General features: G+C 53.3%; 1 protein-coding gene across 2 annotated transcripts; it reads left to right on the forward strand.

The window, feature by feature from the left end:
• The first annotated feature begins 806 nt into the window (after window positions 1-806).
• OTOP3 (otopetrin 3) lies at window positions 807-15579 on the forward strand. 2 transcript variants are annotated; one of them, XM_045376735.3, is made up of 7 exons: window positions 807-912; window positions 6640-7023; window positions 7115-7251; window positions 8507-8565; window positions 8826-8944; window positions 12242-13056; window positions 14850-15579. In XM_045376735.3, exons 1-7 carry the CDS (start codon window positions 807-809, stop codon window positions 15018-15020), a joined length of 1791 nt encoding a protein of 596 aa, XP_045232670.2. In that variant the 3' UTR covers window positions 15021-15579. The 2 variants fall into 2 exon arrangements, with proteins under 2 accessions (XP_045232670.2, XP_073876477.1); XM_074020376.1 differs by lacking the exon at window positions 807-912 and having other exon boundaries at window positions 6536-7023; window positions 8826-8973; window positions 12208-13056.

Genomic DNA, 15579 nt, shown 5'->3' on the forward strand with positions numbered 1-15579 from the left:
AGTTCTAGTTTAAAAGGAGTTGGGAGTCTCAGATCCTCACCACGTGGGCCTCCCCTGACCTCCCCCTGCCCCGGGAGGTCCCCTGGGAGCTTCCCCTACCTAAGCCTTAGGGTTTCTACTCTACAAAGGGTACAGAGATGCTTAGGAGGGAAGACAGAAGAGAGACGGGAAGGAGGCTCCACAGTTAGAAGAAGAGTGAAAGGTGGTGGTGAGCATACAGAGGCAGAGGGAGGGGGAGTGCTGGGCGTGACCCATGGAGCAGATGGCGTTTGGGGGAGATATAGGAACAGCAGCACCGGGAGTTCAGGGGACTTTGAGGAAACTGTGCCTGGACGCTGTCAGCAGAAGGAGGTGAGTAGTTCTCAGAGGCCGCAGGTGCAGCTGAGGAGGCCTCCACCCCTGTCAGAATGGCGCTCTGCTCCAACTCTTCCCCACCAAGTTTAGGTTTGACTTAAGGAAAACACAGGGTCCTGCGAGGGTGCCTCCAGGCCTGGGGCTAGGTAGGGTACAGGAAAAAGCGACTCCAGACCTGGAGGGAGGGCGTCCATTCCCAGCTTTATCACTAAAGGAAAGCGAGGCCTGAATTCCGCAAGCTCTTTACTGCGGGCCTAAGAACACTGCACCCCTCTCCACCCCACCTAAGGGCGGGCTGCGAGTCGGAGACCCTGCAGGTCCGCGCCTGCACAGCCCTCGGCCCCGCCCGCTCGTCCAGCTGCCTCGCAATTGGCTGCACCCTCTGGGTCCGAGCCCCCGGCAGGGTAATTAACGAGGGATTAATGAGATTTCCAAAGTCAACAGAAAAATCGATGGGCCGCGGAGCCCGAGCGGCGGCTGCGCAGTCCCGCTGGGGGAGGGCGTCGCGGGCATCGGTCTCACTTGGACGGACGATCCGCTCAGCGCCCGCAGTCGGTGGTTAGCCCGCGGCGATGCCTGCCCCGGCCTCAGGTAAGCCGGGAGCGCCGGCAGAACTTTCCCAGCTTGCGCACCCCAGACACTGGCACATACTACACCCCCAAAAGCGGGGTTCACGAGCAGGAGATGCAGGGATTGGAACGGGAAAGTGGGGTGACTGTGGAGAGGTCAACTCCCTTTGATCCGAGGCCGGCCCCTCTACCCGCCCCTCAACCCGGGCTCCGCGTCCCTACTCCTTTCCGTGGACCCGGGGGGCACAGAGGCCCGCAGGGCGCGGCTCCTCCTGGCGGGGCCCACACAGCAGAAAGCGGGCGCGGAGGCCTGGGGTGTGGGGTTGGTTGGGGCTGTCTGGACGCCGGGTCTGGGGCACGCACGAAGCGTCTACCCCCGGCCCCGCAGTCCCTAAAATGGCTCGGAAGGAAATCCCGAAGGCGTCTGCACTAGCAGCCTCCTCCGAGCCGGCCCTGCGTTTCTGGGCCGGGCGCCGGGCCCGACGGCTCCGCGGCTTTCATCACCGCTCCAACCGAGACCCACAAACCAGTCCGGTGTTCCCACCCTCCCTTGGACTGGCGTCGCGCCCAGGGGCATGACAGGGGACGGCAGAGTCCTGCTTGTCAGTTCCAGGCGCCCTTGCCCTAGCTCTCTGCCCGAGACCCCTACGTGCCCACTCCAGCCCCCTGCCCAGCCCAGGACGAAATTTGCTCCTTTGAAGGCTCACTCCAGCGGCCTTTGGAGGGTTGGACCCCAGGGTGGGAGACGGGGAGGCTGTCAGGGCAAAGACCCCAGAGGGAGAGAACCTGGAACCTTGTCCACCAGTGTCCCCTCCAGGCCTCCAGTCTGAATAAAATCCACCCTTGAAATTCACCAGTAATCCCAACCCTTCCCAGCTCTCCAGGACCTCAAAAGAACTGGAAGGAAATGCAGAGATAACCAACACTGAGCTTTCTGGGCGCCAGGCATTACTCTCTACCTGTGCTTCTTGCATGTATTAAATCATGTCATTCTGACAAAGCCCCTATTCGGCATTAATCCCTTTTTTTTTCTTTTTCTTTTCTTTTTTTCTTTTTTTTTTTTTTTTTTTTTGAGACAGGGTCTAACTCTGTCCCTCGGGCTGGAGTTCAATGTCACGATCACAGCTCACTGCAGCCTCAGCCTCCCAGGCTGAAGCAATCCTCCCACATCAGCTTCCCGAGTAGCTGGGACCACAGGTGCATGCCACTACACCTGGCTAATTGTTTGGTATTTTTTGTAGAGACGGGGTTTTGCCATGTTCCCCAGGCTGGTCTCCAACTCCTGGGCTCAAGGGATCCGCTCACCTCAGCCTCCCAAAGTGCTGGAATTACAGGCGTGAGCCACTGCAGTCAGCCTCATTCAGGAAGTCTTTATTGAGCATCTACTATGCACCAGCTACTATTCCATAGTTGTGTATCCGTTTTGCAGATGACAACACTGAGGCACAGAGTCTAAGTAGCTCTCTGTAGTAGTCTCAGTAGTCTAAGATGACGGAGGTAATAAGTGCTGGAATCTGAGCTCTTGATCATTAATCTACCCCGCTTCAGGGCCGGAGGAGAGGGGGCAGGTTTGGGGGAAGGGGAAGTAAAGCAGTTAGAATTGGGAGATGAGGAGCAGGGAGGCATCCCGGTGAGACCCAGCCTTGCTCAATTTGGGTGGAGGAGCTTAGGAGGGAAAGATAAAGATCATCTGGAGTCTCCTCCCCAGCCAGCCTGGAAAGAGTTTAATGGGAAGGGTCTCTGTCCACAACTCTGGTGCTGAAAATTCCCCAAAAGATGCCAGAGTCAGCTGGCAAACACTGGGTGAATGTCACGTCTGCGCTACGTTTGGGGGGTCCGAGTTAAGCAGGACCCAGTCTCTGTCCTGGAGGAGTTCCAGGCCTTAATGGGAGCTAGCCACACCCACAGCACACCAAACAGGGCACACCTACTCTCAATAGAGGGGAGTGGCCCCAGCAAAGTAGCACCAGAAGGCTTAGGCAGAGACAAAGCCTTTCCAGGTGGGTGGGGAGGATGGGTGAGTGGCCGGGGGTGGGAGGGGCAGAAAGAAGAGCAGTATCCAGGAGGGATGGCAGGAGGCAGGAGACCACGGGAGAAACAGAGAATTCTCTACCTGGGCCTGGGTGGATGTCGGAGGCAGGTGCCTTGAATACGGCAGTGGAGGTGGGTGGGGACAGGGAGGAGACAGAACTTGGGCAAGGATGACAGAGTGGACTGGGAAAGAGGAGAAAATAATTTATAGAATCTGGAAAAGGGGCTCAAGTTTTAGTGCTCCATCTGCCCCAGAAGAGAACAGCACAAAGTATAAATATGGAGCAGGTGGAAAATGGGAGAATATGCCCAAGGGAGAATGGGAGCCTGGAGAGGTTGCATTTTCAAGCCAGATATGGTGAGGGTCTTCTGCTGTTGCATAGAGGGCACGTCTGAAGCTCCTGAAGCCCGGGGTCTCAAGGGAGAGATAGAGCAAAGCACAGCTAATGGAAGCAGAGGACAATGGGTGGCCAGTGTGGGATGAGGTGGGAGTGCTGACGAGGGAAGGCTGCAGAGAGGAGGCGGGGTCTGTGCGAAGTCCTGAAGCACAAGCTAGAGTTACCCAAGGGGCAAAAGGGGTAGGCATTAAAGGCAAAGGATAGGGTGTGAGCAAAGACTGGGTGCATTCCAGGAAGTGCAGCAAGATGGTGTAGCCCAAGGAGAGGGGAGTAAGGTCTGAAGACAATGCTAGAGGGGTAAGTTGAAGCCAGACGAGCAAGCAGCAGCAGCTACTCTGCCTTGGGCAGAGAACCTGGAACCTTGTCCAGGCCCATACTAATCATATACCTCTCATTTTGAGAGGCCACGCAGGCTGTGTCAGCAGTTTGGACTTTATACTGAGGGCAATTAGTTGCCTTTGCAGGACTTTCAGTAGGGGAGAGGCACTCTGGGCAAGGAGACCAGTCCAAGAGAGCGAGGATGGGGGCCCAGACTAGGCAGTGGTTGAGGTCAAGAAAAATCCGTGCCAGTCATGGTGGCTCACACCTGTAATCCCAACACTTTGGGAACCTGAGACAGGAGGATCACTTGAGGCGAGGAGTTCAAGACCAGCCTAGGCAACATAACGCGACGGTGTCTCTGCAAAAAAAAAAAAAAATTAATTAGCCGAGCTTGGTGGCACACGTCTGTAGTCCCAGCTACTCATGAGGCTGAATCGAGAGGATCACTTGAACCCAGGAGTTCAAGGTTGCAGTGAGCTATGATGGTGCCACTGCACTCCAGCTGGGTTGCAGAGCGAGACCCCAGCTCTAAAAATAAATAAATAAAAATCTAAGAGCAACTTTTGAGCTGGAATGAACAAGCTTGGGGCCTAAGAGAATGCAAGGGATGAGGGGAGAGGCAAAGAGGGCGCCTAGTTCTCCGCTAGGAGGTGTGGAGATGGAGATGTCACTCTGAGATTGTGACATTAGGAAGCAAGAGAATGGGAGTAGCGAGCACCTAGAACCCTGAGCCCAGAGCGCGAGGCAGCGGCAGGACAAAGGAAGAGCCTGGCCAGAACAGGGGGTCTCTAGGGAGCCTTGTGGGTCAGCTCAGCCTCTCCACCAGGAGAGCACCCAGAAGCAGCAGAACCGTCCCCACTCTCAACAGTATCTCAGTCCCACCAGGAAGAAGGAGTGTCCAGTGGAGAGCGTATGCTGGACTCAGAGCTGCAGTCATTGGATGCCCCAAAATCTGGTCTAAGCAAGTGGTGACAAAGTGGTTGGCCTACGTGAATGCTTGGGAGAGGTGAGGAAATGGCAGGAGACATTCAGGAAAAGAAGAGGGTAAAAGATCGTGTTTCCTACATTATGTCAGGCACTCGTGGGACTTCCAGGAGTGCCGGGAGGGGCAGAGAAATGGAAGTCAGTTCCTTCAAAGTTAAGGGCATGGCCGCGGTGCTGATCCAGGCCTGTCCCGTGCTCTCAGCAGACATTATAAATCAACCCCGGAGCCTTTTCCCTAAACCTTTAATGTACTTTAAAATTATTTCATTTATTTATTTATTTATGTTTAAATGCAGAGTCTTGCTCTGTCAGTCAGCTTGGCGTGCAGTGGCCCAATCATAGCTCACTGCAACCTTGATTTCCTGGGTTCAAGCCATCCTCCTGCCTCAGCCTCCTGAATAGTTAGGACTATAGGCATAAACCATCATACCTGGCTAATATATATATTATACACACACACACACACACACACACACACATATATATATATGTATTTTTTTTTGTAGAGACGGTATCTTCCTATGTTGGCCAGGCTGGTCTTGAATGCCTGGGTTCAAGCAATCCTCCCACCTAAGCCTCCCAAAGTGCTGAGATTACAGGCATCAGCCACCATGCCCAGCCTAAAATTACTTTTAATTACATAAGTACTGTGCTAATTTAAAAAAAAAAAAAAAAACAGAACAGTAAAGCCAAAAAGTCTGCTACCCCCAATCCCAGTACCCTCATCCCAGAAGAAACTCCTACTGTGAAATCGATGGGTAGCATCTAGACCAGGAGTCCCCAGTCCCCAGGCTGCAGACCAGTACTGGTCCATGGCCTGTTAGGAACCAGGCCGCACAGCAGGAGGTAAGTGATGGGGAGGGAGCATGACGCCCTGAGCTCCACCTCCTGTCAGATCAGCAGTGGCAACAGATTCTCACAGGATCACGAACCCCATCGTGAACTGCGCATGCGAGGGATCGAAGGGTTGCCCACTCCTTATGAGAATCTAATACCCAATGATCTGAAGTATAACAGTTTCATCCCGAAACCATCCCTCCACCTTCCATCCATGGAAAAATTGTCTTCCACAAAACTGGTCCCTGGTGCCAAAAGAGCTGGGGAGGGGACTGCTGGTCTAGACCTTTTAAAAGTAATTGTATTCTCCTGCCTCAGCCTCCCGAGTAGCTGGGACTACAGGCGCCAGCCACCACACCTGGCTAATTTTTTTGTATTTTTAGTAGAGACGGGGTTTCACCATGTTAGCCAGGATGGTCTCGATCTCCTGATCTCGTGATCTGCCAGGAGGCAGAGCTTGCAGTGAGCTGAGATAGCGCCACTGGACTCCAGCCTGGGCGACAGAGCGAGACTCCGTCTCAGAAAAAAAAAAAAAAAAAAAGTAATTGTATAGGTTCTTGTACGTTCCCGTAATACAGTATTGTTTCAGATCACACCATTCTTTCTTACCAAGCCCAGACACAGCCTCAGGATGCTTCTCTGCAAAACATTTTAGGCAATCATTTCCCAACCAATCAGGGTCAGAATAAGAGAGGCCACGAACTTGCCCTCCCTGGTGTCGGAAGTGAAATTCCTCCCAGAAGGCGGAAGGACACCGCTGCCTTTCCATGGCAAAAAATCACAGCCCTGGAAACTGACCAGGCACTAGGCAGACGCTCACTTTAGGATCAGGCACAAGTCAGGAAGTGGGGCGGACAGGGAGGGCGTGATCCTCACGCCAGTCAAACTAATTCTCCATGTTTATGTGCAGCACAGGGGGCTTCCATAGGGTCTCCTGGTCTGTTTGAACCTCCTCAGGTCCTGTAAGGTAGGTGGGGCAGCTGCTATTAGTTCCAGTGTCCCAACCAGAGAGGCCGCATAGCTGACCCTGGGTCACACAGCGGTTAGGGGCGAGGTGGACTTGAACCCAGGAGAGCCTGGCAGTTAACCCAGGACCCTTTCTCCATCTCCAGCCCCTGCTGAGGCTACACCCATGCCTTCTTCAGAAGCACAGGAGACTGAAGCAGCCCCACATAAGGAGAACCGAGTGGATATGGGGGCCAAGGAGAGAGCGGCCACCGACCCGCTCCAGCAGAAGTCCTGGCTGGTGCGGCATTTCTCCCTGCTGCTGCGGCGGGACCGACAAGCCCAGAAGGCCGGGCAACTCTTCTCGGGGCTCCTGGCCCTGAACGTGGTGTTCCTGGGCGGGGCCTTCATCTGCAGCATGATCTTCAACAAGGTGGCCGTCACTCTGGGCGACGTGTGGATCCTGCTGGCCACGCTGAAGGTCCTCTCCCTGCTCTGGCTTCTCTACTACGTGGCAAGCACCACCCGCCGACCACATGCCGTGCTGTACCAAGATCCCCACGCGGGGCCCCTCTGGGTGCGGGGTGAGTGTCAGGGTGCTGGGGTGCTGGGCAGGGGTGGGAAGGGAGAGCCGGTTCCGGGCAGGTGCCAACGCCCGCCCGCACGTCCGGCCAGGTTCCCTAGTGCTCTTCGGCACCTGCACCTTCTGCCTCAACATCTTCCGAGTGGGCTACGATGTGAGCCACATGCGCTGCAAGTCACAGCTGGAGCTTGTCTTCCCTGTCATCGAGATGGTCTTCATCGGCGTCCAGGTGACAGGCTTCTCCCGTCCCCACACCACCGGGGACATACACTATCTACCCATGGTGTGCACACACCTCCCACTACCTGTGCCTAGAAGCAGCCACATAGGCAAATACCTAATGCCGCAGGGTCTTTGCGCACACACCACGCCCCTCACACAAGTGTCCACGTCCACACATACCCATGGGTTCCTGCATCAACACACACACCGTGGCACCAAATGTAGACACTTAGAAGTCCAGCTGCCTATGTGTATGTAGGCGTATCCCTGAATATACACTCCCTAGATGCACAAACCTTGTCTTAAGAATACAATCTCAGGGCTGGGTGCGGTGGCTCAAGCCTGTAATCCCAGTGTTTTAGGAGGCAGAGATAGGCGGATCATGAGGTCAGGAGATCGAGACCATCCTGGCTAACACGGTGAAACCTCGTCTCTACTAAAAAAAAAAAAAATACAAAAAAGTAGCTGGGCCAGGTGGCAGGTGCCTGTAGTCCCAGCTACTCGGCAGGCTGAGGCAGAAGAATGGCGTAAACCCGGGAGGCAGAGCTTGCAGTGAGCTGAGATTGGGCCACTGCACTCCAGCCTGGGTGACACAGCGAGACTCTGTCTCAAAAAACAGAACAAAACAAAAAGAATACAATCTCGGTCGGTCGCGTTGGCTCATGCCTGTAATCCCAGCACTTTGGGAGGCCGAGGCAGGTGGATTACCTGAGGTCAGGAGTTTGAGACCAGCTGGTCAACATGGTAAAACCCTGTCTCTACTAAAAATATAAAAATTAGCCGGGTGCAGCACACGCCTGTAGACCCAGCTACTTGGGAGGCTGAGGCACGAGAATCGCTTGAACCCAGGAGGCAGAGAGTTTGCAGTGAGCCAAGATCGTGCCACTGCGCTCCAGCCTGGGTGACAGAGTGAGACTCTGTCTCAAAAAAAATAAGAATACAATCTCCAGCTTCCTCTTAGGTTTCTCTTGTCGCCAGGCATTGTGTTGGCTGTTTTGTTCCCACCGTCTTATTTCCCCAACAAGAAGGCATTTACACAAAGGGTGGGTTTTCTCGTCCCTTTTCACAGTTGAGGCAACTAAGGCTCAGAGATGGTTTGCCACTGACTCAATACCACACAGCAAGAAGCAATAGAGCCAAGATTCCGACCCAGTCTTTCTCCTTGTGTCTTTCACTGTAAATACACGCATGCGCCCCAGGAACTCGCACTGTGGTCCCACCACCTCCACCAGCCCCTGGGCTCAAGGCCCTGTCTCTTTCAGACCTGGGTGCTCTGGAAACACTGCAAAGACTGTGTTCAGGTCCAGACCAACTTCACTAGGTAAGATTTCTCTCCCTCCCAAACCCTCTGGCCTCTCTGTCCTCCCCACCACTTCCCTGGTCAGGGTGGCCCTGGGGCTATAGGTTAGTCTGGGATGTGTCCTAGGTGGCCCCAGGGCTGCCTCTTGTGTCCTAGTGCCAGCGTGACACTAGGGAGTGAGTGGTTGGGAGTGAGTGGTTGCCCAACAACAGCGGATGGTGAGGGTTTGGCGCCTGGGGAGCCGGCCAGGGTGTGTGAGAAGAGTGTGGCACTTCCCCCAGATGTGGCCTGATGCTGACCCTGGCCACGAACCTGCTGCTGTGGGTTCTGGCCGTTACCAATGACTCCATGCACCGAGAGATCGAAGCTGAGCTTGGCATCCTCATGGAAAAATACACAGGTATGGAAAGGAGACCAGGTCTTCCTTGCCCTGAAACACACACACACAGACACACAGACACACACACACACACACACACACACACACACACACACATGCTACATTCCCTAAAACAGGTGAGGCTCAGTAAGTCTATAGTTGGGAGTAAACGCTAGAGGCCAGATTAGGAATCAACAGAAAACTGAAGTTTGCCAGTGGTCCCCATCCCACCCCATCAGGTGCTGACGCCCTGCACCCCACTCCAGTCGTCAGCAAGCCAGCCATTGATCCCTGCTGAGCTAGCCACTAAGTCCTTCAGGTATGCACCCCACCCATGGTATTTGCATTTTACTTGCAAGCAACTCAACAGCCTCCAGGGTTGAAAGGAATGTCTTCCTAATACAATTTTAGGTGCCTGGCTCTATCAATCAGGTGGGACAGAAGATTTCTGGGCAGAAAAATACTCCCAAGATTGTCCCATATGCCTCACCTCCTATCTTAGAGGCTGCATCCCATACCCAACATGGGAACACTGCTCTGTAGGATTGAGCCACACCTGTATGTACATGCCCCACCCCACCCCGGGCGGCATCACCATCACGCCCTGCAGCCCAGCCCTCCCAGCACATCCACATATTCACATACCCGCTGCATCAGTCACGACACGCCTGTGTACTGTGGGCATTCTGTATACTCTGCTTGCGTTTCTCAGAAAAGCAGTGCAAAGAGAGAATTTTTGCCAAGTGACATCATGGATTTTGATATTATAAAATAATTCAAGGCTGGGCGCGGTGGCTCACGCCTATAATCCCAGCACTTTGGGAGGCCGAGGCAGGTGGATCACCTGAGGTCAGGAGTTTGAAACCAGCCTAGCCAACGTGGTGAAACCCTGTCTCTACTAAAAATACAAAAATTAGCCAGGCATGGTGGTGGGTGCCTGTAATCCCCGCTACTTGGGAGAATCTACCCAGCTATTGAGGCATGCAAATCACTTGAACCCGGAAGGCGGAGGTTGCAGTGAGCTGAGATCACGCCATTGCACTCCAGCCTGGGTGACAAGACTGAAACTGTCATAAAATAAAATAATAAAATAAAACAAAATAAAATAATTCAAGCATTACAAATGAGTAGAAGAACAAGACATACCCATCACCTAGGCATAATAATTATTAACATTTGGCCATATTTACTTATTTTTACTTTTTGCTAAAGTACTTAAATTACAGAAATCATAACATTATATCTCAAAATAGTTCAGTATGCATCTTTTTTTTTTTTTTTTTTTTGAGACAGGGTCTCACTCTGTCACCCAGGCTGGAGTGCAGTGGTGCAATCATAGCTCACTACAGTTTCAAACTTTTGGGCTCAAGCTATCCTCCCACCTCAGCTTCCTGAGTAGCTGGGACCACAGGCACATGCCAGCATGCCCAGCTCATTTTTAAAATTTTTGCAGAGATGGGGTCCCACAAAAAAATTCTGAGCCCAGACTTGTCTCAAACTACTGGGCTCAAGTGATCCTCCCTCCTCAGCCTCCTGAAGTGCTGGGATTATAGGCATGAGCCACCATGCCGGGCCAAGTGTGCATCTCTTTAAAAACAGATATATTCCCCCACATGACCACAATGCTATTATGGTTGTTAACAAAATCCTTCAACTTCGTTCTATCCTCTGAATCAATCTATATCCCACTTTCTCCAGTTAATCCCAGAAATGTCTTTTGTTTTGTTTGTTTTTTTTTTGTTTTGTTTTTTGTTGTTTTGTTTTGTTTTGTTTTGTTTGAGACGGCGTCTCGCTCTGTTGCTCAGGCTGGAATGCAGTGGTGCCATCTCGGCTTACTGCAAGCTCCGCCTCCCGGGTTCACGCCATTCTCCTGCCTCAGCCTCCTGAGTAGCTGGGACTACAAGCGCCCGCCACCACGCCCGGCTCATATTTTGTATTTTTAGTAGAGATGGGATTTCACTGTGTTAGCCAGGATGGTCTCGATCTCCTGACCTCATGATCTGCCCGCCTTGGCCTCCCAAAGCACTGGGATTACAGGCGTGAGCCACCTAGAAATGTCTTTTATAGACATTTTGTTCAAACATGCAATGCATTTGGTTAAATCTAAATTTATATTTTCCCACTGACCTTGAGACTTGTCAGGTTTCTTCCTCCTGGCAGTGTTTAACTTGCTTCCCTCACCCTTACCTTTCCTTGGAATGGGAAGTATGGACAAAATCTTGATTAGATTCAGGTTAGATATTTTTGGCCCCAGCTTCTTCCAGTTGATGCTGTGTGCTTTGAAGGACAGCGATGCCAAGGTACTAATGACTGATGGCCAGACACTGAGTGCTGCTAAGGCCGATCGCTGGGTTCAGCTGTCACAGCCACGGGTTTTCCCTTGAGCCCAGGAAGTCATCTGTGGAGGTGACCTTTGGCACCAGAGACATCACGTGAGGGTTTTGGGGGTTTCGGTTTTTGGTTTATTTGAGACACGGTCTCACTCTGTCACCCAGACTGGAATGCAGTCATGGGAACACGGCTCACTGCAGCCTCAACCTCCCAGGCTCAAGTGATCCTCCCACCTCAGCCTCCCACATAGCTGGTACTACAGGCGTGTGCCACCTGGCTAATTTTTTTGTTTGTTTGTTTTTGTTTTTTTGTTTGTTTTTGAGATGGAGTTTCGCTCTGTCGCCCAGGCTGGAGTGCAATGGCACATTCTTGGCTGACTGCAACCTCTGCTTTCCGGGCTCAAGCCATTCTTCCGCCTCAGCCTCCCAGGTAGCTGGGATTATAGGCATGTGCCACCATGCCCAGTTAATTTTTGTATTTTTAGTAGAGACGGGTTTCACCATGTTGCCCAGGCTGGTCTTGAACTCCTGACCTCAGGTGATCCACCTGCCTCAGCCTCCCAAACTGTTGGGATTACAGGCGTGAGCCAGCACCCCTGGCCATGTTTTTTATTTTTAGTAGAGACGAGGTCTCACCATGTTACCCAAGTCAATCTTGAACTCCTGAGCTCAAGCAGTCTTCCTGCCTTGGTCTCTCAAAGGGCTGGGATTGGAGGCATGAGCCACTGCGCCTGGCTGGCATCATGTTTTTAATGCTTTACATAAGCTTGGCATCTCAAGTCTTCAATTCCTCTGAAAAAGAATGGCCATTCTGTGGGATTTCTGATCTCTTTTCTGATCTCCTCAGTTTTCACATCCATAAAATGAGCGACTGGGTCTCTTTCAGCTCTGGTGTATTCCAGGGAATGGGAGGGATCTGTGTAGCCAGTCTCCTCAGAGCAGGGCCTGCCTGAATGTCTGCCCCTCCCACCCTGCCCCCCCGCACCAGGCAATGAGACCAACACCTGTCTGTGCCTCAATGCCACCACGTGTGAAGCTTTCCGAAGGGGCTTCCTGATGCTGTACCCCTTCAGCACTGAGTACTGCCTCATCTGCTGTGCCGTGCTGTTTGTCATGTGGAAGAATGTGGGCCGCAGTGTGGCATCCCACATGGGTGCCCACCCTGGCACTGTGCCCTTCCACCTGCATGGGGCCATCTTCGGGCTGCTGCTGGGCCTGCTGGTGCTGTTGGCAGGCGTGTGCGTCTTTGTGCTCTTCCAAATCGAGGCCAGTGGCTCTGCCATTGCTTACCAGTATTTCACCCTCTACTATGCCTTCTATGTGGCTGTGCTGCCCGCCATGAGCCTGGCATGCCTGGCAGGCACAGCCATACATGGGCTGGAGGAGCGAGAGCTGGACACGGTCAAGAATCCTACCCGCAGCCTGGATGTGGTGCTGCTGATGGGTGCTGCACTGGGCCAGATGGGCATCGCCTATTTCTCCATTGTGGCCATTGTGGCCAAGCACCCGCATGAGCTGCTCAACCGCCTCATCCTGGCCTACTCGCTGCTGCTCATCTTGCAGCACATCGCTCAGAACCTCTTCATCATCGAGGGCCTGCACCGGCGCCCACTCTGGGAGGCAGTTCCCGAGGGCCTGGCAAGAAAGCAGGAGGCTGAGCCTCCCCGCAGAGGCTCCCTGCTGGAGCTGGGCCAGGGCCTGCAGCGGGCCTCACTGGCCTACATCCACTCCTACAGCCACCTCAACTGGAAGCGGCGGGCCCTCAAGGAGATCTCACTCTTCCTCATCCTCTGCAATATCACAGTAAGTGACTGGGCTAAGGGGTCTGGGGGATAGAGGCGCCAGGCAGACCCAGAAAGCCTCACTCAGGAAGGGATGGATCAAGGACACATCTTTTTCCAACTAGCTTGATGCTGCTTAAGAGTGTCCCCCCAGTTCCCTACAAGGTGCCTGGCATGAATGAATGTGCCAAGCACTTGGCTAAGTGCTCTTCGCAAACAAATATATAAGGCTTCTACCTTCCAGTTACTTCCCATCTAGTTAGGAAGACACCACTGAATTCATCATCCCTGGATTCAGTCAAAGGAAGAAATCAGGAAGTACCTGATTTTCTAAGACACTCCTAGTGGAAGATGTTGATAATGGTTGCCCAGTTTCTGGTGGATATCCCAGGTACACCTTTCTATGCAATATCTCCATACCTCATTGAATCATCACAGTAACTCCATGCAACAGACACTATTGCTGTCCCTTTTCACAGAGGAGGAAACTAAGGCTTAGGTTATTGGACCTGCCCAAGTACCCACAGCCTGTAAGTAGCAGGGCTGGGACAACTCAGAGTTGTTTGACCCCAAGCACTCAATGCACTGAAAACATACCCCAGAAATGAAACCTCTGGTCCAGGCAGAGGATAAATTGGCTCTAAAGTGCATTAGGAGCTCAGCAAAGGAACTGCGGGTCTGTATAGCCAAGGAAGGCTTCATGAAGGTTTGATTTGAGCCTTGAGGAATGGGTAGAATTTGGACAGGAAGGTAGAAGGGGGCAGGGGGTTATAACTAGCAGAAATGACGGGGCACAGTGGTTCACACCTGTAATCCCAGCACTTTGGGAGGCCGAGGCAGGAGGATCCCCTGAGCCCAGGAGTTTAAGACCAACCTGGACAACACAGGGAGACCCTGCCTCTACAAAAAAATTTTAAAATTAGTCTGGACACGGTGGCTCACTGGACACAGTGGCTCACAGTGGCTCACGGTGACTCCCAGCACTTTGGGAGGCTGAGGTGGGTGGGTCACTTGAGGCCAGGAGTTGGAGACCAGCCTAGGCAACATGGTAAAACCTCATCTCTACTAAAAATACAAAAATTAGCCAGGCATGGTGGTGCACACCTGTAATTCCAGCTACTCGGGAGGCTGAGGCACAAGAATCGCTCGAACCCAGGAGGCAGAGGTTGCAGTGAGCCAAGACTGTGCCACTGCACTCCAGCCTGGGTGACAGAGTAAGACTCTGTCTCTTAAAAAATAATAATAAAAAAAATAAAAATTAGCCAGGCATGATAGTGCATGCCTGCAGTCCCAGCTACTTGGGAGGCTGAGATGGGAGGATCACTTGAGCCCGGGAGGTTGAGGCTGCATTGAGCTGTGATCCTGCCACTGCACTCCAGCCTGAGTGACAGAGTGAGACCTTATCTCAAATAAATAAATAAATAATAAAAATAAAAAGTAGCTAGCCGAGGAGTGAAGCCCGAGCTCAGGGTACAGGGTGGGGGTGCCCAGCTTGACAGAGCAGGTGGCACGCTAGGAATTCCTGCTTCTCCCCACACATGGCGGCAGCCCGGGGTCTCCTGACCCATCTGAAGTTCAGGCTGGCCACAGGCAAGCTCATGGAGATGGCTGGGGATGGCTAAGGCCTTCTGCAGTAGAGTGAGAAAGATCTGGGGAAAGAAGAGCTCATGCTGAAAGCCCAACGGTTAGAGGAAGATTGAGTGGGAGGTGGGGGTGGCACTGAAGGGGCTGCAGGTTTGGGGACTGCCTCCCCTGAACGGAGTGCCTTAGGGCACAGGAGAGCCCTTCCCTAACTCAGCACATCCTCTCCCCCAGCTGTGGATGATGCCTGCATTTGGCATACACCCGGAGTTTGAGAATGGGCTAGAAAAGGATTTCTACGGCTACCAGATATGGTTCACCATCGTCAACTTCGGCCTGCCTCTGGGGGTCTTCTACCGCATGCACTCTGTGGGAGGCCTGGTGGAGGTCTACCTGGGGGCCTGAGGCTGCCCACCCCCGGCAGAACCTTGAAGTGCCAAGGCAGGGAAGATGGTAGCCCAGATGCCTCATTCTGAGGTACAGAGACCAGCCTGAGGCTCCCAAAGCCTCCTGCTCCCCAGAGCCTCACTGAAGGGGAGGGCACGGCCTATAGTCAGAGGCCAAGGGCAGGGGCCTGGACACTGAGCTTCTGATGCCCATGGCCAGGCCTGGGCACATGCCTGCCCCCTGCCTTTCCACCACAATCAGCGAGCCAACGGTGCACCCCAGGAGGCTGACAGGGGCCCCCTTACGGCTACTCTCTGGGAGGGTCAGACCTACATGACCGAGTCTGGGGAGCTTAGCGAGGGGCGCCCCTCTCCAGCCAGGCCTCAGGGATCTGCCCCCTACTGCAAGAAGAGCACCTGGTCCTAGTGTGGCTCTGGACATCCTCAGAGCTCAGAGCTCCGAGCTGGGAGGCCAGCTCCTTTCCCCACACACCTATCTCCTAATGAGCTCATTCATTAGGTGCCAGGCAGGGTTCAACAGCTCTCTCCTGCGGCATAAACCCTATTTGTTTGATCGA

Source organism: Macaca fascicularis, chromosome 16, assembly GCF_037993035.2.
Source record: "Macaca fascicularis isolate 582-1 chromosome 16, T2T-MFA8v1.1".
In the NCBI taxonomy this organism is placed as follows: domain Eukaryota; kingdom Metazoa; phylum Chordata; class Mammalia; order Primates; family Cercopithecidae; genus Macaca; species Macaca fascicularis.